The sequence below is a fragment of the Vombatus ursinus genome, unplaced genomic scaffold (genome assembly GCF_900497805.2).
Source record: "Vombatus ursinus unplaced genomic scaffold, bare-nosed wombat genome assembly UNPS02014791.1, whole genome shotgun sequence".
NCBI lineage: Eukaryota > Metazoa > Chordata > Mammalia > Diprotodontia > Vombatidae > Vombatus > Vombatus ursinus.
Genome location: NW_020954569.1, coordinates 80,363,047 through 80,385,927, shown reverse-complemented (window position 1 = coordinate 80,385,927; position 22,881 = coordinate 80,363,047). Strand labels below are relative to the sequence as shown.

Below are 22,881 nucleotides of genomic sequence, written 5' to 3'. Positions count from 1 at the left end.
ATGACAGAGGAAGATGCTGGTGCAGCCAGAGTCTTCCTAAATCCAGTCCCTTAGGCCAGGAACTAATGCCAGGACTTGAGTAACCCTGAGTGAATAGGCAGGAGCAGCTAAGAAAATGAAGAGAGAGCCACTGAAGGGAGATCTTAACAGGTGGAGTCAGATACCAAGTTCATTCAGTGGCAGGTCAGCAGGATAGTAACTAGAATCCCAAAGTAGGGATTTTGTGAAGCCATCTGTTAATCTGTCTTTATCTATTTACTTCTCATGTGTCACTAAGCTGTTAAGATGAAGAATGATTGTGAGGTTTGACTCTGCCATGGATTTGCTTTATCCTGCAGAGCCATTGCTCATTCTCTGATCTTAGCATCTTGTGTTGAGCAAAAACCCCCTAATTTCTGCTTTCTGCTCCAATTCAGGTTTCTGAACAGGAGATGGATGAAGCAATAGCTCGCTCTACTCACCGGGAGAGCAAAGAGGCCAGTTCCTCCCATGTCTTAGGTATGGCAGCTGCACATTCACCTCTGACATTCAGATCATTGCTGATCATTTCCCCTGTGGGCAGTGAGAACACACTGCTGCACTGTCAGAGTCTTTGCGATTACCTGAGCTAGGAAAAGTAAGTTTTGGGAAGGTAGGACTATTCTCTTGGACAGCCACTTGTGAATTTTGAAGTGATGGTTGGTATGTCTCAGTTTAAGAAGTAATCACATAAAGAGATTCTAATATCGTGTTCTCAGTAACATTTTCCATAAATGAGTCTTTTAGCCATTTTATACATGATACATTTGAAATGGGACAGGTAGAAATAAATAGACGTGGAAAAGATTGTTCTTCAGTGCCTACAATGTACTTCTCCTGTGTAGGCCTGGAAATGGCCTCAAATTTATCGACACTTTTAAATCCCAGTGAACTGTGATAGCTAATCACATGATCTCCACTTTACATATGAAAGGATGGAGACTGAGGACACAGCATAAAAGGGGAATGTGAAATCAGATCTTGAGTTTTATAACAAAAGTGTTTTGCAGGCTTATGGGGTAACTTACAGGACTTCAGAGCTAAACATTTTGTTGATCTGTATAAGGCAACAGCACTTGAGAAATGATAAGTTTGTTAAGAAAAGAATAGACCATTTTTACATATAACTGGGGAAAGAAACAAAATAATATTTAATAAAAAGAAAGAAGAGACCTAGAACCTTTTAGGTACCATAAAATCCCTGGTACAACCAGGATTAATTTATTAAAAATAGAGACATAGCATTGATTAGCTCAATGCATTACTCAGACTTGTCTTACCCCACACTGTAACAATCTTCATGTAAAATTTAATAAATATAATGTAATTTAATAATAAATTTAAATAATAAAATTAATAAATTTATTAATATTAAAATCTGTAAATTATAAATTGGTTTAAATATATAAATTTAGGAAAGTTACATAAAATTTAATTTATAATTTATAAGCAAATATAAATAAATAAATAAAACTTCAGTGTTTACAAAGAATTTGATTGTCATACTGCTTAGGATTTGGTGCTGTTCTTGACACATCTCCTGCAGTCTTAGTTTGAAATCTTGGTTCTTCCCCTCTTAGTTAATTCCAAACTGAAGATATCTATCTCCAGTGCATAGAAATTCCTGATTTTCATGGTCTGCTTAGGTGATATTCATGCATGCAGCCAACCAACACTGATTGAGGTACTACATGCAAAGCACTGTACTAGATGCTGGAGAAAGGTGGGAACAAACATGCATGAAACATATTCCCTGCCCTCAGGGAGTTTGCAGTCTAATAAGGGACAATAGAAATGTATTCAGAAAGGCCCCACCTACTTCTTTACAGTAGTTGAGGGGGAGGGTATGGAACATTGCATATAAGGTCAGGTTTTTTTTTTGTATTGATCAAATTTGTTGATTTTATTTTCTTTTCCTTTTCAAATTCCTATATTGGAGGGGCAGGGGGGTAAGAGGGAAAATCTAGGAGCTATATACACAAAAGATATCAATAAAGACCTATTAAAAAGAAAAAAAATATATTCAAAAGCATAACTGCACTACAAGTCAAGATGTGTCATATGACTAACAAATGCTACAGAAGTTGGGAGAGGTTGGCCATTGCAAGGTTGGGTGATCATAGAAGGCTTCACAAAGAAGACTGCGATTTAACTGGGTTCTAAAGAACAGTGGTATAGTATTTAACAGACCAAAATGGGCGGAGTGGGCATTCCACATAGATTGCATAGAGGGACATGCCTATGCATATTACATATCAGTGGGAGTTCTACAGGGAGAGAACTTATTCCTTGCAGTCACATGCCTGCCATCTGTAGCTTAGGTTGTGAGCTCGCTGGGCCAGTCTGCCTAGTTGTTTTTGACTGCATGGTGACTTGCTGTCCTCACAGGTACCCCCCTGAAGAGTCCCTCCCTTTCGGCGAAGTCAAGACAGGGAGAAGGTACTGCCTCACTCAGCTGGACCATGAAACGCTTCCTGGAGCCAGCAAGTCGGGTAAAGGGGTTCAGCCCAAATCAACATCTGGCAGTTCTGCCAGGGGGTTAGAGAGATGACAACAGAGATGGCATGCTTACATGATTTATAGATGACATAAAGCCGAGACAAAAGCACATGGTAGACAGTTGACTAAGGATCCAAAAAAGATCTCGACAGGCTATGGCAATTAGGGAAAGTCTGGTGAGACAGAGGATAGTAGGAGGAAATACAATGACCTGCACTTGTGTTCAGAAAATCTTCACTGGGCAGGTACAGGATAGGTGACATGGGGACTCTAGGATATGTCATATGAAAAGGTCCTCAAAGGTTGAATGGACTGAAATTTGACCATGAGTCAATGGGGATGTGGCAGCCAAACATGCTATCATACTAGCCTGCGTCACCAGAAGCTTAATGTCAAGAATGAGAGAATTTGGCTTGGTCACATTTAAACTAGTGTGTCTTACCAAGTTCTGGGTACCATGTCTTCAGGAAGGACATTGACATGCTGGAACGCATACAAAAGATGGCATCCAAGATGATGAGAGACTTTATAAGCATGCAATTAAGAGACCAATTGAAGGAACTGGGAATGTTTATCCTGGAGAAAAGAAGACATATAAAGCACACAATAGGTTTCTTTATGTGTTGGAAGGGCTGTGATGTGGGAAAGGGATTGGCTTTATTTTGCTCGGCCCTCAGAGAACTAGGCGTAGTGTGGTGGGTGAGGGGAGGGAGAGAATTATGTAGAAAATTTCTACTTCTGATGAAGGAAAACTGAACTGTTAGAGCTGACCTGGATGGTAGTAAAGTTCCCCATCTCTTAAGGTTTTCCAATATAGACTGGATGACCACTTAACCAGGGATATTGTGGATGGGATTCTGGCTTCCTATGTGGGCTAAGTTACTTCCAAATCTGAGGATCTGTGGTCTCCTGGAGCTCTCCCACATGGTGCTATTAGATGGAATAGAATATTAAGGCTAATGCTAAATATATCAACTCTTCAATGGGTCTTTGATCTCATTGATGCAGATTATACCTGTCCACCCCTTTTTCGTATTTTATGCCTGTCCATGCTCTCCCACAAATCCTCCACAGTCATTCACACAAGACGTTGGCGGCTTCCTCTGGATCACTCGGAATCACATGAGTTAACTCTGTAGCATAGCAGCTGTGCAGTGAGTCTCCCTTGCCCTCCTAGTCCACCTCCTTTTCTGCTCCTATGTCTCTTTTGATCTTTTATGTCAGGCAATAAACATTTATTCAGTGCCTACAATGTGCCATGCACTGTGTTATAAACACTTTCAATACACAAAAAGGCAAAAAACAGTTCCCGCTCTTAAGTCTACCGGAGGAGATAACATACAAACAACTATGTACAAATATGCCATATACAGGACAAGATGGAAATAATCAACAGGGGGAAGGCAATTGAATCAGGAGAGGATTCCTTCTGATCTTATTTATAGTGAATAAGAATATCAAGATTGATAGAATTCAGTTCCCCGGTTGCATGGTGGACAAGGATCTCTTATTTAGAGTACCAACTGTTCTGTTCTTACCCTCCTCAGCCTCCTTTTCCAACACTCTCCCACCATAATGGACTCCCAGGACTGAGGGCTCTTTGGTATTTTCCTCTGTCTCATGGGTTGTCATCACAAAAAGAATTCACCACCAAGTTCCAGCCTCCTGATGATTTGGTGATATTTAGCTAAGCAGGTCCTCAGAGCACTGACCCGGCATTCCATTACACTATTGTACCTGAAACCTTTCTGGTATAGTGCAGCCTGTCAGAGATTGAGTTCTGTTAGCATAACCACAAGAATCCACCAGACGAGGACTTTTGTATAGGGTTAGTTTGACAAGCAAGTTAAAAAGGAGTGGTTTTTCATATTAACTATCTATCCAGGGAAATCATAGAGAAAATGACACTTGGGGTATAAATAGAGAAAACCTAATAAGATTATTTTAAAATTTAAAAAACAGGCCCTGTTGAAAGCCTAACCCACCCTGCTAGCAGAAACAGGAGAAGATTGCTGTTTTATTTTACTTGATGCCCTCCCTTTAGTCTGTTCCTGACTGGCAGAGCCATGGAGGTTCTTCCAGGAAAGGAATCTGAAGACAGGTCATGAAAATAGCCTGAAGATGGTGGGGCTGAAGTAGCAGGATTGTGATACTTGGGGATATATGGTCCCTATGAGCCTGGAAAGAAGGATACAGTGGAGATTAGAATGAAACTTTGGGGGGAAATGAGCTAGATAATACTTCCCATGTTCAAAAGGAAATCTTCATTTAGTACTTTCAGATTGCATGGGGCAGTCATTTTATTATCACTTCTCGATGCCATTGTCTTTGTCTCCCATGGGTCAATGGCGTGGGTTTTTAGAACAGTGGAAGAAGTAGACTAGTGCTTGATAACTTCCTGGGGACATGCGCATATTGGGTAGGCTGCAGAATTTCTCCCAGTCTCATCCTTAAAGGCTAAATGGATTGATGCGTGTTTGAATTCTCCTGTTCTCTGCTGAACTTTTGGGTTGGGTCAGTTAATCTTCAGTTTTTCTCTGTAATTTTTCCCCCTGTGATTCTGAAGAATGTTGATATGCCCTGAAGAATGAGGGTTTTAGAAGGTGAAATCCAGAAAGTAAAGGCTTTCTATAATGAAAACCTTTTTTTTTTTTAATGACTCAAAGAGAGAAATACTTTTCAGCCTTCACTGGCCCAGAAGAAAAAGGACCCCCAAACCCTTGGCTGGCAGTTGTTGCTGTGCTTTATTTATTGATGTTTTAAAAAATAATCCTAAAGTATACTGGTGTGGCTGTTTAGTATCCCAGCTCTCTCAAATGACTGAGAGAATTTCAATTAGAATGATGTGATTCCAGGAAAAAGCAAAAATAATTACTTCGGAGCTCTCAATGTGCCAGACGATTTGTGTGTGTTCTGTGGTTGTATAAATAAACGTTGCTCTCCCTCCCCCACCATCCCCAGCCATCTAACATATTCTTTCCTCCGCAGGGCTCCCTCAGTTCTGAATCAGAACTCTCACAATATTTTTCACAAGATGTCCTGAGCCCCTTGTCCTATTCAGACCCTGTGGTTGCCAGTTCTGGAGATGAGGAGCGTATGCACCAGAGGAGGGGGGCCAACTCTTTGGATGATGGCGTTCTTCCTCCCAGCAGCCTAAGTAAGCCTGAGGCCCCATGCATACCCAGGAGCCTCTGTCCTCACAGTCTATTGCTCTCCCATAGCTGCTGGTGCGGGAGGACCTGTTCTGGGAGCAAACTGATGGGGAAGTGGTTGCTCATCCTTCACTAACTCAGGTTCCTATGGTGTTAGAACAGGAAAAGTTCATCTGAAAAAGATGTTACACGTTTCTGCTACAGCCAAGCAGGGAATTTAGTATTAGTTGCTATTAGCAAATCACTTAAACTCTCTCAGGCTTGGTTTCATTATCTGTAAACTGGAAATAATAGCGCCTGCATCGTAGGGTTGTAGCGAGGATCAAATGAGCTAATATATGTTAAGCACTTTGTAAACTTTAAAGTGCTATATAAATGTGAGCTATTCTTGTTGTTGTTATTAATGGTCTGCCCTTATTTGTACAATAAATGGATGAGGCTGGTAATCATATCTATAATCTTTTCATTATTGTTAGTAAATTTCTTAATAATATTCCCTTTGGTTATTATTATTACTACTACCAATGGCCAGCTACCTATTTGTACAATAAGTGGATAAAATTTGTAATTGTTTCTATAATAATCATTTCATTATTGTTAACAATTTCTTAATAATATTCCCTTTGGTTATTATTACTACTAATATTATTACTACTACTGATGACCAACCACCTATTTGTACAATAAATGGATAAGGTCAACAATCTCATCTATAACAATCTTTTCACTATGTCAAGCCACGGCAGGAGGAACAATTTTCCCCATTACAAGAAATTCCCCCCTGTGGCAATTCTATATTATGCCCACAATGTACCACCCATTACAGAGGGTGTAGTATATGTACTCTTACTCTCCAGAAGAGAAATGTTGAAATTAGCCAGAACATCCAAGAGATGGGTAAAGAGTGAGACTACTTCAAGAGGAAGACAAGGGAAAGTTAATAGGCTATTTCCTATCTCCTTTTAGATCTGCTATCCTCAAGTGAGGAACCCAGGCTACAGCACTTAGTGTGCTGGACTTGGAGTAAAGAAAACTTAAGGGGCATCTAGGTGGCGCGGTGGATAGAACTCCAGCCTTGGAGTCAGGAGGACCTCAGTTCACATCCGGCCTCTAACACTTGACACTTACTAGCTATATGATCCCAGGCAAGTCACTTAACCCTGATTGCCTCGCCTGACCAAAAAAAAAAACCAACTGAGATTCAAACCCTGCCTCTGACACTTACCAGCTCTGTCTACTTTAGACAAGCCACTTAGATTCTTATCCCTTCAGTTTTTTCATCTGTAAAATAGGGGAAAATAATACCTTTGGGACCCAGCTCACAAAGTTGTTGTGAGGTTGAATAAGCTGATGTATGAAAAGCACTTCACCCTTTAAAATGTTATATAAACGTTTAATTCCTAGGGTCTGGATTTAGAGCTCGAAGGAAACTTAGAGGCCACTGAAATTTTGCAAATGAGGGAACTGAGGCCTGGAATAAGGTTAAGTGCATCACTTCAGGTCACACAAGTAGGAACAGAACTAGGATTATAACACAGGGTCTGTTATTCCAAGTTTGCTGCTCTTTCCACTTCACACGGTATCTCCTACAACTATTATTTTTAGAAGATTTCCATCAAGAGACCAGTGGAAAGGCTACTTGGATTGCATATTGGAATTACCTCTGAATATACCATATACACCAGGCACTCTGAGCACATAGAAATACTGAAGTCATTGTAAATGTTGATAATGATGGCATAAACCCGGTCTAGAAGGAAGACTAATGTTTCATTTGATTTCATTCTTTCCCAGCTCCCAAAGAATCAGGAAAAGCTAGGGCCAACAGCCTTGTATCATCTGGAAGCAAGAAGGCCTCAGGACCTTTCCATAAGCATTTGGAAGCTACCAGGCAAGCCAGCCTCCCTGGAAGCCCACAGCCTGCCCGAAGCCCACTCCTCCGACAGAGGAGAGTTGGCTGCTTTGATGCCGAAGATGCCGGTGATGAAGAGGAGTTTGTGAGAGATGGAGACAACGTTCCATTTTCCAGGTCCCTCCAAGCCTCCACTTCGTCACAGGCTGAGGAAGACTCCAGGGTGATCACCCTAACTTCATCTGTGGAAGCTGATACTAGCAGCCAGGACATGGAGCACCTTGGGAATCCTGCCAGTGAGGCCCCTTTGGAGACTTCGCTTTTGGGCAGCTCAGGAGGGAAGGTGGAGGACAAGACTTCGGAGCCAATCATAGACTCACCTTTGCTTCCAGGAAAGCTTTTTGACAATCACAGTGCCTTGGAGGACAGCCCTGGCAGCTTGGGCCTGAAGGAACAAACTGAATCCAAGAAGTCACCAAAATTGGAGCACAAAGCCATCACCAGAGTCAAAAGCCTGATGAGCATTGAGTGCCCTGGCTCCCCCAAACAGAAGAATGAGGATCCTGGTCCTGGCCACAAGCCAGTAGCCAGGATAACCCCACAAAGCAAGAGGGCTGTGACAGAGGACAACTCTAGGTCCAGCAGCTTGGAAACTGTTCATTTAATTCGTTTGGAAGATGAATCCTTTGGTCTGGATTTAGAAATCCAGGCCACTCCCTTAAAAGTGGTGATAAGAGGTTTAAGGCCTGGTGGAACTGCTGAGAGGGTAACTTTCTTTTTGCCTTGTTTTGAGTGTGAGATAAAAAGTTGGTAATGAGAGAGAAATCACCTGAATCAGAGAAATCTCCCCCCATTGTTAAGAGGCCCCAGCAGAATCTTAGGGAGTAGAGTAAAGAGATCGATCTACCTGCTGGTACTAAATTAGCTTAAACATATTAGCAAGTCACCTATTCTAAGTTCTCATGGGTTGGCCCCAACCTCAGGGTAAAATAGCAGCCTGGCCCCCCCCTCTTCCCAAGCTGTCCCTCTGTGTCTTCTCCTCTCCTCTTCAAAGCTGCCTTAAGTGTTCATTTTAGCCCTTTTCACTTGGATAAAAAAGTGTAAATTATTAGGAAAACAGAAAGTTTAAATGTACTCTTGGCTCTATCCACAGTTTCCCTTTTATTTTAGATAGAATATAAGCTCCTTCTGAGGAGAGATTGTTTCAGCCTTTGTACTTGTATCCCTAGAGCCTAGCATAGCGCCAGGCACATAGTAGGTGCCTAATTAATGTTTATTGATTAATAAAGTCAATCAATTTGAATAGAAGCCCATACTGAGACTTATCTCTGCCCCCATATTTCTTGGTATTGGCTGTAGGCCCAAGGGGGTGGGGTGGGGTAGGATGGGAAAATGGGACAAACAAATTGTGAGGTGCTTCTGTTACTTTATGAATAGCCATAGCTAAGCTCAGGTGTGACATAGACCTTCACAAAATGAGAAATATGCTATCCAGCCTAGAACTATCCAAGGAAAACGGTATCCTCTAACCCCAGGGATTCAAGTCCATTTGGTGGCATAAGTATCCTATTTTGATTTGGGAAATGGGAACTCAAGGGTTAGCCCTGAACTAGAGTCCCCAAGTGTTTCTGCCTCAGCCCACCAACAGGGCTCAGGAGATGAAGTGAAGAGAGGAAAAAGTTAAATGAAATCCATATTCTTTACTATTTAACATGAATTGTTTCTCCTCTTGGGCAAGGAAAGCTATGGCTATTTGTAAGATAGCATTTTTAAGGATATGTTATTTATGGATAGGACCACAGCTGGAGTATGTACAAATATACATATTTGTAGATACATACATTTATGCTTAAATATACCGTGTAGCTTCTACACACACACACATCTTCTATATTTAAATATGTATATAAATATATATATACGTATACATATGAGTGTGTGTATATATATGTATGTGTATATGCAGGTGTGTATGTATATATGTGTGTGTATATATATATATATATGTTATGAGGCAAGAGTTTTCTTAAACTTTAAAAAGCAACAAAAACATTCCTCCCCCACCCAAACCGCTATCTCCAGCTATCTTACGTGTTTAAAAAGTCAGTCTTCTGTGATTTCTCAAAGTTTGTCTTTTAAGCAACATTTATGTCAAAGAGTTGGGTCAATTACTTGAGGCTAGATAAGGATATCACTGTTAACCCATAGCCATTACTGCAATTGCTTACAAATATGTAGAGAAGCATATCTTCTGATGATACTCTAATACTTCTTTTCAAGACATATTAAATTTATTTTTTTCAAAGGTCATTAGTCAAGTTTTTATGATAGATAGCAAATATGAGAACTTTCACTTTTTTTAAAACCTACTACTAAAATCTTAAGATTAATAAAATGAACTCTTTTCTCCCTTTGGAAATGGGTTACATTGCTAATGTTTTTATTTAAAACTTTGGCATGTCCACAAAAGGAAAATTAGTTAAGCTTTACCATGTGTAAAATTCTTCCCTGGAAAGATATTTCAATATTTTGCTGAGTTATTTTTTAAGCAGTAATAACTAGAGAGTCCATGAGGGCAGTGGGAAGTGTTCTGAATAGAACAATGGCCTCAGAGTCAGGAAAAGATGGGTTCAAATCCTGCCATTAACACTTATTGGCTTTGAGATCCTGGGCAAGTTACTCAACTTCATTTTGCCTCAGTTTCCTCATTTTTAAAATGAGAATATTGTTCTCAATATTCCCGAAGGTCAGTCTTCCAATTCCATGAACTCTGGGTTTCCAATTCCTGATTTGAAAAAAGAAAGGTGGGGAAGGGGTGGAAAAGACAGGGAGTGTATTGTAGATGAATTGAAGGGCTTCTCCCAGGGCTAACATTTTATGGGTCTGAATTTTAATGGGGAAGGTTAATTCTAAAATAATTCATGATCACTTCCTTATTAGATTATCTGCAGTTTAATCCTTACTCCTGCTGCCCCCTTCTGGCCACACTGTCACATAGCATGTCAACCAGAAAATGTGAAGAATAAAACCTGCAATTGTCAAATTCTTCCTCCTCTCTCTCTCTTCCTCTCTCTCTCTCTCTCTCTTTCTCTCTTTTAAAAAGCAACTCTGCTAAAAGTTTTTATTTGAGACTGGGGGTGGTACTGTGAAGTGATGGAGTAAAGTAAAGTTTGTTAACAGGGGAACCTGCCCTTCCCTCCCCAGAGACCTGTCAACAGGAAACTGACGGACTCTCGTAGATTTCATTGATCCAAGCTATTCTTGCTCTTCATTGCTTCCACTTCTTGAGAATGGACTTTTATGTCCTCTTGTATTCCTTTTTTCTTCTTTTTCAAAAGTTAAATGTTTATTAGAAATAACTGTTCTCTGGAAGATGAAAGAATGGGCAAGGATAGACTGCAAAATGTAATGAAGTTAAAAAAAAATCAACCAAAAGTTTGTTTTTAAAAGAAATGGCATTGACCATCCACACCAAGTAACAATTAAACTTGCTTAATAGCTATTTATATTCAAATTAATTAATTTTGATGAATAAAGAGTTATAACAAGTTTTAGTCACTCTTAAGTCCCTACTAGGATTCACTTTCTATTCTTATTCACTTTTGTTCCATAATACCTGCATTATCAGTGTCTACCCCATTCTTCTGTTTTTGGCTTTTCATTATTTCATAAACATCTTTCCAAATTTCTTTATAATTCTATTCCATTTTCTATAGGAAGCTTTCCCCAACCCCTCTTAATTCTAGGGCCTTCCCTCCCTTAATTATTTCCTATTTATTTGATATGTAGCTTATTTATACATCTTTGTTTCCTTTTTTTCTCCTCTTTTAGATTATGAGCTCCTTGAAGGCAGGGACTGTCTTTTGCCTCTTTTTGTGCCCCCAGCTATTAGCACAGTGCCTTGGACATAGAAGGTGCTTAATAAATGATTACTGACTGACTCAGGAGGGGAAAGAGAAAGGAATGAGCATTGATATGATATAGCACCTCCTGTGAGCCAAATACTGCGCTAAGTACTTTTTACAAATGTTAACTCAGTTGACTGGTTTGACAATCTTAATTGCATTATAACTTTGTCTAACTTCTGCTTACCATCCTTGTTCTTTGTTCTAATGATTGTTTTCTGAGAGCCATTTAAGGTGACTTCTGGTTGTAATTGTGCTAGGAAGCGACAGGACAGCTGAGTGTTGGAGATGAGATTATCTCTATCAATGGAGCTCCAGTCAACTCCTTGTCTTACCAGGAAACCTGCCATGTTATAAAGAACTTGCCCATGGCCCTGACCTTGGTGGTGCAGCGGCCAACACCTGGTAAGATGGTTTCATTTGTTTAAAAGTGAAGAAGGGGGTGGTATAGCAATAGCATGTCACTTTTTGAACCAACAGCTCAAAATCATTGAAATAAGAGATTGTATTTTTTAACCAGACTTTCTCAATTCATGAGGAATTTTAATCTAACATAGAGTATGTTCATTTTCAGTTAGTAGGTAACATTTATTGGTTACTCATTGTGTCAAGAGTACTGTAGTGAGTGAGGTATGAAAGGAAAGAATATGTATTTCTATATATGTACGCACACATATGTGCGCTTTAAAAAAAAAAAGCTGCACATACTTGAGGTTTCACATACAATCCTCCTTTTCTGTTCTCCTTTCCGTGTGGAAATATCCATTCATCAAAATCATGGTTTTTGTCATGTTTCCAATTATAAAAAAAAGAAGAAAAGGATTAAATTCATGGCATATGGAAATCATAGATCTAGAGTTAGAAGGAACTTCATAGGCCTTCTGGTACAATACCGCCATTTTATAAGTGAAGAAACTGAATCCCATGGAGATGAAGGAAACTTGCCCAGGGTCACAGAGGTGGAAAGTTCAGAGGCAGGATTCAAACCCTGGTTCTCTGATCGCTGCCTCCTTCCTGCTCTTTCAAAGTTCACAACTCCTAGTTGAGGAAATGAGACCAAGTGGAGCTAAACAAATCAGAAGATGTATAGCATAACATAAACAAAGAAATATTATTTTTAATTTATGGAATAAAACAGGCATTTCCACAACACAGTATAATAAAAAAGACGATTGTACATAAAACTGCAAATCTACTATGTACAACTTGCTGTTCCTTTCAAATACACAACAAAATTATGATGTCAATTTAAAAAAATTTTTTTTCTTCCCTCCCCACCTCCCTGCTACTCTAGAGATGGCTACCATCAGACACAAATAGGCATATATGTGTAAAATTATTCTATACATACTTCTATTTATCAGTTCTTTCTCTGGATGCAGATAACATCTTTCTTCACATTTCCTTTATAGTTCATTTGGATATTTATAATAGACAAAATAACTTATTCATTAACGTCATTCTTAAAACCATGTTGCTGTTACGGTACATAATGTTCTATTGGTTCTGCTTGTTTCACCTTGTTATTTCATGCAAGTCTTTGCATGTTTTTTCTAAAATCACTGAGCTCATTATTTCTTATAGAACAGTAGTATTCCATCACAATCATATACCACACCTTTGAAAAGCCATTGCTTACTTATATTAAGTATATTGAATATAACTGAAACTTTTCTTCATAGCTCAGGGTTAATATTATTACTAGTCCTTGTACAATTATTTTGCTGGGTTTTTTTTTTCCTATTGCTCTCAATTCTTGCTTTTACTGACAACATGCCTGTGTCTTCTCTTTCTGATTTGTTGCATCAATCTCCCAGAAACAAGAAAAAAATCAGATAACCACATTTGTTAGATTTGTGTATTAATTAAGTCATCTCCTGAAAAACTGCCTGCAAGTTTCTATGTCCCAGTAGAGCACTGATACATTAGTGACCAGCCTTTGTGACAACAGTCTAGAGGCCTCTCTTACTCACTTCCTATGTGGTTGAGGTCACCAGAAATCTGACTTCTAGATAAGGGTATTATTTCTTTCTTCAGAATAATTCACTGCCAATATCTTGACAATAGATTAACCTCAGCCCCCAAATAAAGAGCATTTACAGTAAGCTTTTGTTAACATCTTGCCTTGTTATCAAATGTATTAGTTGAAAAATTGTTCCTAAAAGGGTAAATTAGGTTTGCCCTGGGGAAATGTGTTTCTTTTATAATTCTTTTTGAAGCTCAAGCCATGATATATTAAAAAGAGATATGGTCTCTGATAACACTTTTGCTAATTCAAATTGGTTTTTTTTTTTAAATTCAAGTCTATATGAGTTAAATTCTTGCTGGTTTGTGAACAAATTCAGGACTTGGCTATCCAGAACCTTAGAGAATGAGCAGTTCCCAGGTTTTTTCTGAGTTGAGGTTTTAGCCCATGAAGTATCAAATTATTCTGTTAACACTTAAACCTTTTTGGACAGAAATCTTTTTGAAATCTATGCTTCCTTCTTGTGTTTTGCTTTTATTGATGACTGTTTTTTCTTAATGTCAGTTATGTCCACTTAAATTCCTGCCCCTTGAAACACCTCACCTCCCCCCTCCTTTAAAACACAGCGTAAAGAACAAAATTAACCTTTCCTTGATTGAGGGTCATCATTATAATATCATCCTGGGGTCATCCAGGTAGGTAAGGCTATTTGGCCCCATGATAGGTGCCCCCAGATTTCTGTGACTTCTGAGTTCTTGTGTCTGCTGTCTGTAATCTGTCCTCACCTTTGCTGTCACGTGGCTCCCAGGTGCTCCCTGGTAGCTGCTCCTTCAACAATTCTTTGGTCTTAGAATTCTAAAAAGTTTGTTTATGTGGATTCCAAGTTGATTTTGAGTGAGGGCATGTGGGGCTCTCCCATCAGGAAGATATATGGGCTTTAATCCGTGGATTTTTTTTTAACCTTTATTTGGCTGCTCTCTCCCTTCCTTCTTATAAGAACAATTTTTAATTTTTAGTTGTATTCCTGGTAGGGAAGGGAACATGCATTTATTAAGCACCTACTGAATTCCAGGTTCTGGGCTAAGTGTTTTCCAAATGTTATTTCAATTTGACCTTCATAACAACCCCTTGAGGTAGGTGCTATTATTATCCCCATTTTACAGTTGAGGAAACTATGGCAGACAGAGGGTAAGTGATAGCAAAGTTCCAGAAAGGTTATCTGAGAGTCCAATGGTAAGGGCACTAGATACAGCATCATAGGTCCTAGATCTGACTCCCATTTCTGCCACATACTATGTAACTTTGGGCAAGCACCTCACTTCTTGGGTCTCATCTCTAAATGAGGGAGTAGGACTAGATGGCCTTTAAGGTCTCTTCTAAATCTAGGATCCTTTGAATGGGTAAAAAGACAACAGTGTGGTTCAGTTTGAAGCGCCCGGAATGTGGAGTCAAAAAACCTGGGCTGGAGTCTTTGGTTTAATGTTCTTGAGCTTAATGTTCCCTCACCTGCAAAATAGCATGTTCAAAATCTCATTATTTCCTACTGTCTTGAAAATGTTCATATTTTGTGCTTGCTTTGGCAGCCCTATCTTAGACTGGACAAAGAAGATTAGCATGGCCCCTGCACAAGGATGACATGCAAATTCATGTAGCATTCCGTATTTTTAGTGCGCTTATGTTTATCTTTAAGAAAAAAAAGAAAATTTTCAAATTTTGTCAGAAAGACCTGATAAATACATAATGAATAAGGCCAGCAACTTTTTTTTTTAAAGTCTTTTATTTTTAAGACCTTTTAAGCTCTGATTTTATTTTTTGTTCCCTAGAAGTTTCAGTGGGGGCCTAGTTCTACCTGCTTTTTTTTATACAAACCTAATATCTGGCTGAAACACACTGCTTGTCTTCATTTTTTCTAGGGTACCAGATTTTTATTGGCTTATTGGCTCTTAAGAATTTTGATCAGCTTCCCCGAGGTAACTGAGTCTGCTCCTAAGGGAGGATTGGTTCTTAGAAATTGGAATTTTGAGCAGTATGGGAGATTTAGAAATTGGCTATTAGGCTGTTCTTTGGTATTCTGAGTCAGATGCTGTATGAGGCCTTTCCTGAGCCCTTCTCCTCAGCTTTTAATGCTACCTCCTCTAATTTACTTTGTAATGGGTAATCAGATGTAGTTATTTCTGTGCATGTTGTATCCCTTGTGTAGAAGGTAAGCTCCATTCAGGTACAATGGAAAGAATATTGGATTGCCAGAGAAAAAATGATGGTGTCTGAATGCAAACAAAAGCATACTATTTTTCATGGTTTTTTTCCTTTTGTTTTTTTTTTCTTTCGCAACATGACTAATATGGAAATATGTTTTATATAATTGTACACATATAACCTATATCAAATTGTGTACTGTTTTAAGGAGGGAGAAGGGATGGAGTGAGGGGAAAAAATTTGCAACTCGAAAGTTTTTTTAAATGAATATTAAAAATTGTCTTTACATGTAATTGAAAAAATGAAACACTATTAAAAAAAAAGAATATTGGATTGTGAGTCAGATGGTAGAGAATAGGCTCAAATCCTACCTCTGCCATTTATGACCTGTGTAACCTCTTTGCTTAATATGAGAGGGGAAAATCCTCAGGATTTCTGGCTAAAACAAAAACAATTTTTATTTACATTTACCATGAGCCACTGAAACCCAAACAAAGACCCAGTGAGGCTTGGGCTGGGACCTATTCTTGGCCCAATCAGTAAGAGCCAAGTGATTAGGATTTAAGGCAAGATCAGGTAGCTCCATTTGAATCGGAATGAGTTATCAAAACCCTGGTTTTCTAGTGCTATACTTCAAGAAATCATAAATGAAGCTACATGGGGCAAAAGAGTTAATTGTCCTAGTTTTTTTTTTTTTTTAATGATAGAACAAATAAGTAGGGAAGAGAAAAAGTCAAAATTTATATTCCTTTGGGCAGAGCACCTACAGGTAAGAGTATGATTCCCTATGTGGACAGAGGGAAAGGAGGCAGGGGAAGGAAGGAGCAGCATTGCCCAACTGGAACTGGTCAGTTGAGTCCCCAGTGGGTCAGCTACTACTACTCACAGATTGTTTTTCGTCCTTCGTTCTTGAAGAGGATCAATGACATCAGGAAGGTGATGTCATGACTTGCAAGTGAATTAAATTTAAGTGAGGCAGGGCTGTGCAAAGTCACCAGCCTCACACTCTCCTCTGGAGCCTCTGGGTCCAGTGGCCAGATATAGTGCCTCTCCCTCCTCTATCCCAGAATGTCTTCTCTCACACTCTTCAGTATGCCTGTTGTTCAGAACATAAGCCAACCATCTTCTTTGTCTTCCACTGCCATAGAGTCTCAAGAGTTGGGAGGGAGGATCCAAAGCCATCTAATGGCATATGGTAGGTGACTGAGGAGTCCCTTTACAGTGTCCCTGACCAGTGGTCTTTCAACCTTGACTTGAAATGCCCCAGCCCTCTCTTACCTTTTTCCCTTCTCTGAACTTTTCCCACAGTGTGTACCAAGAGATTTGGTTCAGAACTGTCATTTAAAATATAAAATAATATAAAATTAAAAATATTGTTTCATATTTTCCCTTACAAGTTAGTCTTGTCCCAACTATTTTGAAAATGTATTGGTGACATGGATCCTATATTAATTACACATTTCAGGCTGGTCCCTTGCTAAATAATGATTGGTACTAGAGGAAGGACTAATTGAGGTGAGACAGCTGTGAAGGTGTTGCAGGGGGGTCCTGGAGATGGTGCTAGTCACTTGCTGATCTGAGAACTGAGAAGGGTTTCAGTAGGCATGGCCCTAGGACCTGTTTGTTTCCATTACCTCAGGAAGCACCAGTAGATAGGAACTAACTAAAAACAAAGCACCCACTTTGCCTACTACTACCGATTATTTTGACACTGGAGAAGTAGCACCCTGTAGCGAAAAGACCTCTGGCTTTGAAATCAGAAGAGCTGTCTGTGTGGTTCAAGTCCTAGCTAGGTGGCCAGTAGCAAGTCATTTAACCTCTTTGGACTTCAGTTTCCTATTCTGTGAAATGGGCAAATACTTTTGATCCCTACCCCATAGGGCTTGTGAGACTAAAATGAAGTAATATATGCAGGGCACTTTATGATCCTTAGAGAGCCACATCTATTTCTGCTAGGTTTTTTTTTTTTAATTGACATTGTTAGGCAAAGGGAACTCTGCAGAGAAGATACTCCAAAACCTGCTGTAGATGTATTCTCTAAAACTAGGATTAATTTTCCATTTCATTTATTTGGGGGAATTTTAGAACTTCCAGATAGGATCGTGAGATTTCAAAAGCTGGGAAAGACATTAACAATTCATTCATCCAACTGCCTTATTTTACAGATAAGGAAACTGAAACCCAGAGAGGTATAGTGATTTACCCAGTGTCACAAGGCAGGTAATAAACAGCAGAAGAAGGATTCAAAATTCAGTGTTTTCCCAACTATAGCATTGTTGACCTCTGTTTACTGCAAGAGTCCTCCTCTCACCCCACCTTTTCCCCCCCTTTAATTTCTTTAAACAGCTGTGGATAGCTCACAGGACCACCTTGAATCACGAGGGGACAAGGAGCTGATTAATACTGACCCCACTGGGACTCCAGCCACCATAGGAGAAACTCACTCAAAAGGAGCTCCAGTCTCTGAAACAGAGGGAACTGTACAATCTGGTTCCATGCTGCCATCTGTTGTCGGTACCGAAGAAGTGCAAATAGGTAGTGGATTAAGAGTCAGTGGTCCTGAGGAGATGCCAGTGACTGACATTGACAGCATCATCAGTGAGTTAGATGCTTGTGAAGGAAGATCTGAGTGTCCTCCAAAAACAGGTGCCCTTTGTGGGGAGGGAGGTTCTCAGAGACACTCTTGGGCAAGAGGCAGGAGCTCTTACCAGGTAGAGCAGAGCAAAGTTAAACAAGACTCACCGCCTCAGCCTCAGTGGACCTCTCACTTTTCAGTTTTGGATTCAATTAATCCAGGCAAGCATTTTACTGTGAATAAAAACTGTTTAAGTAGCTATTCTAGGAATTTTAGCAGCTTACATGAAGACAGCTTGTCCTCACTTGGCCATGGGGAAGCTGACACCACTGAGCCATCACCAAAGTCTATGTATGGAGCTGCTGAGGATTCACATTCAGACTCAGAATCTCTTACAGAAGCCTCACCCACTCCTATCTGGAACAGCAGGCTATCCCATCCACCATCTTGCTCTTCTCAGAGCAATGCCACAGAGTCAGATGAGGAGCAAATTGAAATTTGTTGCATGAATACTCACCCAAAACCACCCTCTCAAGTGGAGCAGCAACCTAGCTCTGCTGTGAATCCACATTCCTGGGATCTACCTTACCCAGCAGTAGACAAAGTTTCGCCATTAGAAAGTACTATTATGGGTAGTTTACAGACAACCCCACATACAACACCTTCCTTTGGCCCAGAAAAACCTATAATCCCCGACTCTTACCAGCAGACAAATACAGGCAGAACAGTTCCTTTGGACTCCCTTCCTTCCTCCCATTTGGATAAGGACTCCCAGGAGAGCTCAGCATATTCAGATGGAAATATTCCACAGGGATGCAGAGCCTTACACACAGAGGGGAAAATGCAAGAAGCTAGCACTGGCAAAGCTCTGGAAACCTGCGAATCTTCTAGAGGCAGTGGCCTTGTGCACAAGCCCCCAGTCCCTTTCATCAGCCCCAGGTTGGTCAATGGCCTAGAGCATAGCTTGCTAGGCAATAAATCCCAATGCAAAAAGCAAGAAGCAACCATTAAGGTAGGTGATAGTCACAGATGTGCTCAATTCTCTTTAAATCCAGGCTCATCTAATAATGAAGAATGTGATTTCACCAGCCTTCATATCTCTGAAAGTCAAGACTTGGGGGACTTGCAACAAGGACCAGAAAAAATTGTTAGGAGTCCCCTTCTAGCCCAGTACAAAGATCCAAATAAAATTAATCATATGCAAAGCAGAAATGAAAAGGAACAGTGTGTAGCCACAACAAAAAGTTCCAACCCTAAAACTCACACTCCCAGCACAAACCATGTTAAGGGGGTTACTACTCTGCACAGTCCTTCATCTCAACCAAAATCGAATCCTGAAACAAAAGGGTCAGCACCCAAAAGTTTTATGGAAACGCTTCTCAATAACAATCACAAACCTAGGTCTGGGCCAAAGCTGAAAGGCCTCAGCATCAGAAACAAAAACAAAACCAACACAGAAGCCTCCAGTACTGTTCAAACTGCCAAGGTCAGTGGGACTGAGCAGAGAAAAATCTTTACGTCACCCCAAACCTCTCCCAAAACCCTTTCGAAGAGAGTATTGGGCTCTCGCATTGCTGTCCGCGGAGAATCAGACAAAAGTTGTCCCATGACTCACAAATCTCCCTCACGTGGACAAGAGAGCAAATTAGCCTTGGCTGTGTCTGGGCCAATGAGTTCCCCAGGGTCAGATGGAAGCATCCCTATGACTCGGAACACAAATGAAAATAGACTCCTTGGACAAAATGAATTTGGCCTTTCCAATCCAAAAGAAGCAACAATGGTCTCAGCCGTCCCCAGTGGGCTTGGTGAAAAGGGGAGCAAGGCAGCTGCTGGTGATTCTCAAGACAGAATGAACCAGGTAAAAATAATTGCCATCTCTTCTGAAAGAAACCCCGAAAGCCCAGGTGGTAACAAGTTAGTAGCTGAAAGTGACCAAGGAGGGCTCTCTGCCCAAGAAAATGGTCACAAAAAAGGTGAAAGCAAGCTCTGCCACAGAAGAGTGGAGCTATCCCCAAGTCACCCTGCTTCTTTGGCTTCTCACTCCATTCAGGAAGATCCCCTAGAAGGACAAGAAATCCAAAGAAGTTTCATCGAGGTAAGACTCTCTTCCTCTTCCTCCTTCTTCTTGCCTGTGTGCCCTTCCCCACCTCTGCCTGCAGAGAAGACAGCTTATAACCAGAAGAGAGTGAACCAGATGTCTGAACCTCCTGGGAGCTCCAAAAATGTCATTACTTTGAATGATGGTCCCTACTGCGCCCCAAGGCCAGTTACAAGGACTTATTCCATGCCAGCCCAACTTGCAAGTCATTTTGGAGGTGAAAGTCACTCTGTACAATCTGCAGGACGCTCTCTTCAAGACAGCCAAAATTCTGTGGCAGGTGAGAAATATGTTTGTGTCCCTGAGACAAGAATATTCAAAGGTGGTCTTCTTGGCCTAGTTAATGGACAGAGTATACAAGGAGGAAAACACCTGTCAGAAACTTCACAGAGCATCCCAAAAACAGACCAGAAAGGTGCTAGTGCCCTTGGTGCCCAGGATACAAACTGCCTTGTCACAGATAGAATAAAATCCACCAGGAGGCATTACTACTATGAGCTAAACTGGCCCCATGAACCTACCTCATCTTTTTCTGTGAAACAGAGGATCAAATCTTTTGAGAATCTAGCCAGTTTTGACAGGCCTGTAGTCAAATCCATTGATTTCCCTTCAGCAGTATCCATTAACTCCAAACCTCCTATTGGGAGGAGATCATCAGGTACTATATCTTCAGGGACACCCAGCAACTCAAGCGACACCATAAGGTCCTTACGACGAAGCTTGAGCTCATGTGGCGAAAACCAAAATGAAACCATTTCACTGGCCCCCCAGCTAAACAAATCACCATCGACTATCGCTCTCCTGGTTTCTCCACCAAATCCAGTAGAAGGGAGAAGAGAGAGCCCTGGTTTGGACCAAAAGAAATTACTTGACCCTCCAGTGAGTTATAATCCAGCAGTGACCACACCTTCTCACATCAGAAGGAACAGGACAGCAGGAGGCCAAGCTCGACCATGTCCTTTATCCCGCTCTAAACTTAGAGAGCTAAGGGCTTTGAGCATGCCCGACCTTGACAAGCTTTGTGATGAGGACTATTCAGTGGAACCTGTAGCTGGCCACTTTAAAACTGAGCTAGAAATTACTCCCAGGAGATCCCCTGGCCTTCCAACTGAAAGCCTCTCAAACCTTGACGAGTCGCCTTCTCTTTCACATTTAGCAAAAGGGCAGAGTGGGGACGGGTTGTGTTCTAGGGGAAACAGTCCTTGGACTAGTGGTTCTGGGACTCCTACTTCAGCCTCTGATGAAGATATAACAATCCAGGAAAATTCCGTGGATGGGAGGTGCTTTGGAAGGAGTTGGTCCATTGGGTAAGTATGTTTCCTTTCTTTTCCCTAAAAAAAAAAAAAAAAAAAATTGTGTCATGTGGCACAGTGGATAGAGGGTCAGGTCTAGAGTTTGGAAGACCTGAGTTGAAATGCAGCCACAGATACTTATTAACTGTGTGGCCCTGGGCAAGTCATTTAACCCTATTTGTCTCAGTTTCTTCATCTGTAAAATGATCTAGAGAAGAAAATGGTAAAACACTCTAGTATCTTTGCCAAGAAAACCCCAAATTGGGTCACAAAGAGTCAGACATGACTGAAAAGCAACAAAAATGAGTTTCATTTATTGATGCCTTGTTTTCTTTCTTTTAAAAATAACTTGGAAAAAATGTGCAGAGATGCCTATGTATTCTCAGAACTTACCATGGCGCCTAACACCAAGGGAAAAAAAGCTTGTTGACATAACTTGAATTAAAACTTTTTCCTGCAGAGTTGCTCTTTAAGACTTACTTGTAAACTGTCACCTAACAAAGGACATTTTTGGGCAGAGGGCAGAATGTGAAAAGAGAGGGGAACTGATGCAACCCAAGTGTAAAATTCATAAGCCTTCAGAGCAGAGCTGGGAGTAGTGGAAGATCATTTCTGAGAGAGAGGAAGGAAATTCCTAAGTATTAGCCAAGTAGGAAAGGAGCTGCCTAGGGGTGTAATGAGTTCCCCATCAATGTAGGTTTCCAGATTTAAACTGGATGACAAGTATCAGGGATGGTTTAGAGGGAATTCTTGTTAGGTACGGGTTAAAGACTAGGTGGCCTCTAAGGTCCTTTACAATTAAAAGATGAAGACTGATTTAAACAAGGGCATTCTTCCTTTCCCTACTAAAAATGCTAACGAGAACAGTAAGGCAAGAAAAATAAATTAAAGGCATAAAAATGTCCCTTTTTGCTGATACTATAATTGCAGCATAATATAATGAATAGAGATCAGCTTCAGAGCCTGGAAGACCTGGGTCCAAGTTCTGCTACTGACACCTGATGACTGTATGATTCTGGGCCGGTCACTTAAACTTAGTGTTCTAGGCTACTCTCTAAGTTACAGAATAGATGAGAACCCACGTTGGTAGAGAGATGATTACTCATTGGAAGGCTCCCTAATAGCAATGAAATCACAGTTCTTGTCCATATCCCTATTTCTATGATGGATTACTTAGAGTAGCCTAAAGAATCAACACAGAAAAAATTAAGATAATTAATAGCTTCAATAAAGTTTCAGGTTAATAAAATAAATGTGTAAAAGTCAAAAGCATTCTGTATAGCAATAACAGAATTCAGGAGGGAATAATAAAAAGGAAAGTTCCATTC

General features: G+C 40.3%; 1 protein-coding gene and 1 pseudogene across 6 annotated transcripts in view; both read left to right on the top strand.

Moving 5' to 3' along the window:
• Positions 1 to 22,881, top strand: part of PDZD2 (PDZ domain containing 2) — a 367,396-nt gene that overhangs the window by 317,530 nt on the left and 26,985 nt on the right. For all 6 annotated transcript variants that reach the window (XM_027868865.1, XM_027868863.1, XM_027868864.1 and 3 more), the window contains 6 exons: positions 417 to 498; positions 2,407 to 2,510; positions 5,506 to 5,674; positions 7,464 to 8,287; positions 11,687 to 11,831; positions 17,935 to 21,568. In XM_027868865.1, the coding sequence (XP_027724666.1) occupies positions 417 to 498; positions 2,407 to 2,510; positions 5,506 to 5,674; positions 7,464 to 8,287; positions 11,687 to 11,831; positions 17,935 to 21,568 (4,958 nt within the window). The remainder of the gene's footprint in view (positions 1 to 416; positions 499 to 2,406; positions 2,511 to 5,505; positions 5,675 to 7,463; positions 8,288 to 11,686; positions 11,832 to 17,934; positions 21,569 to 22,881) is intronic.
• Positions 14,962 to 15,058, top strand: LOC114048230 (annotated as a pseudogene).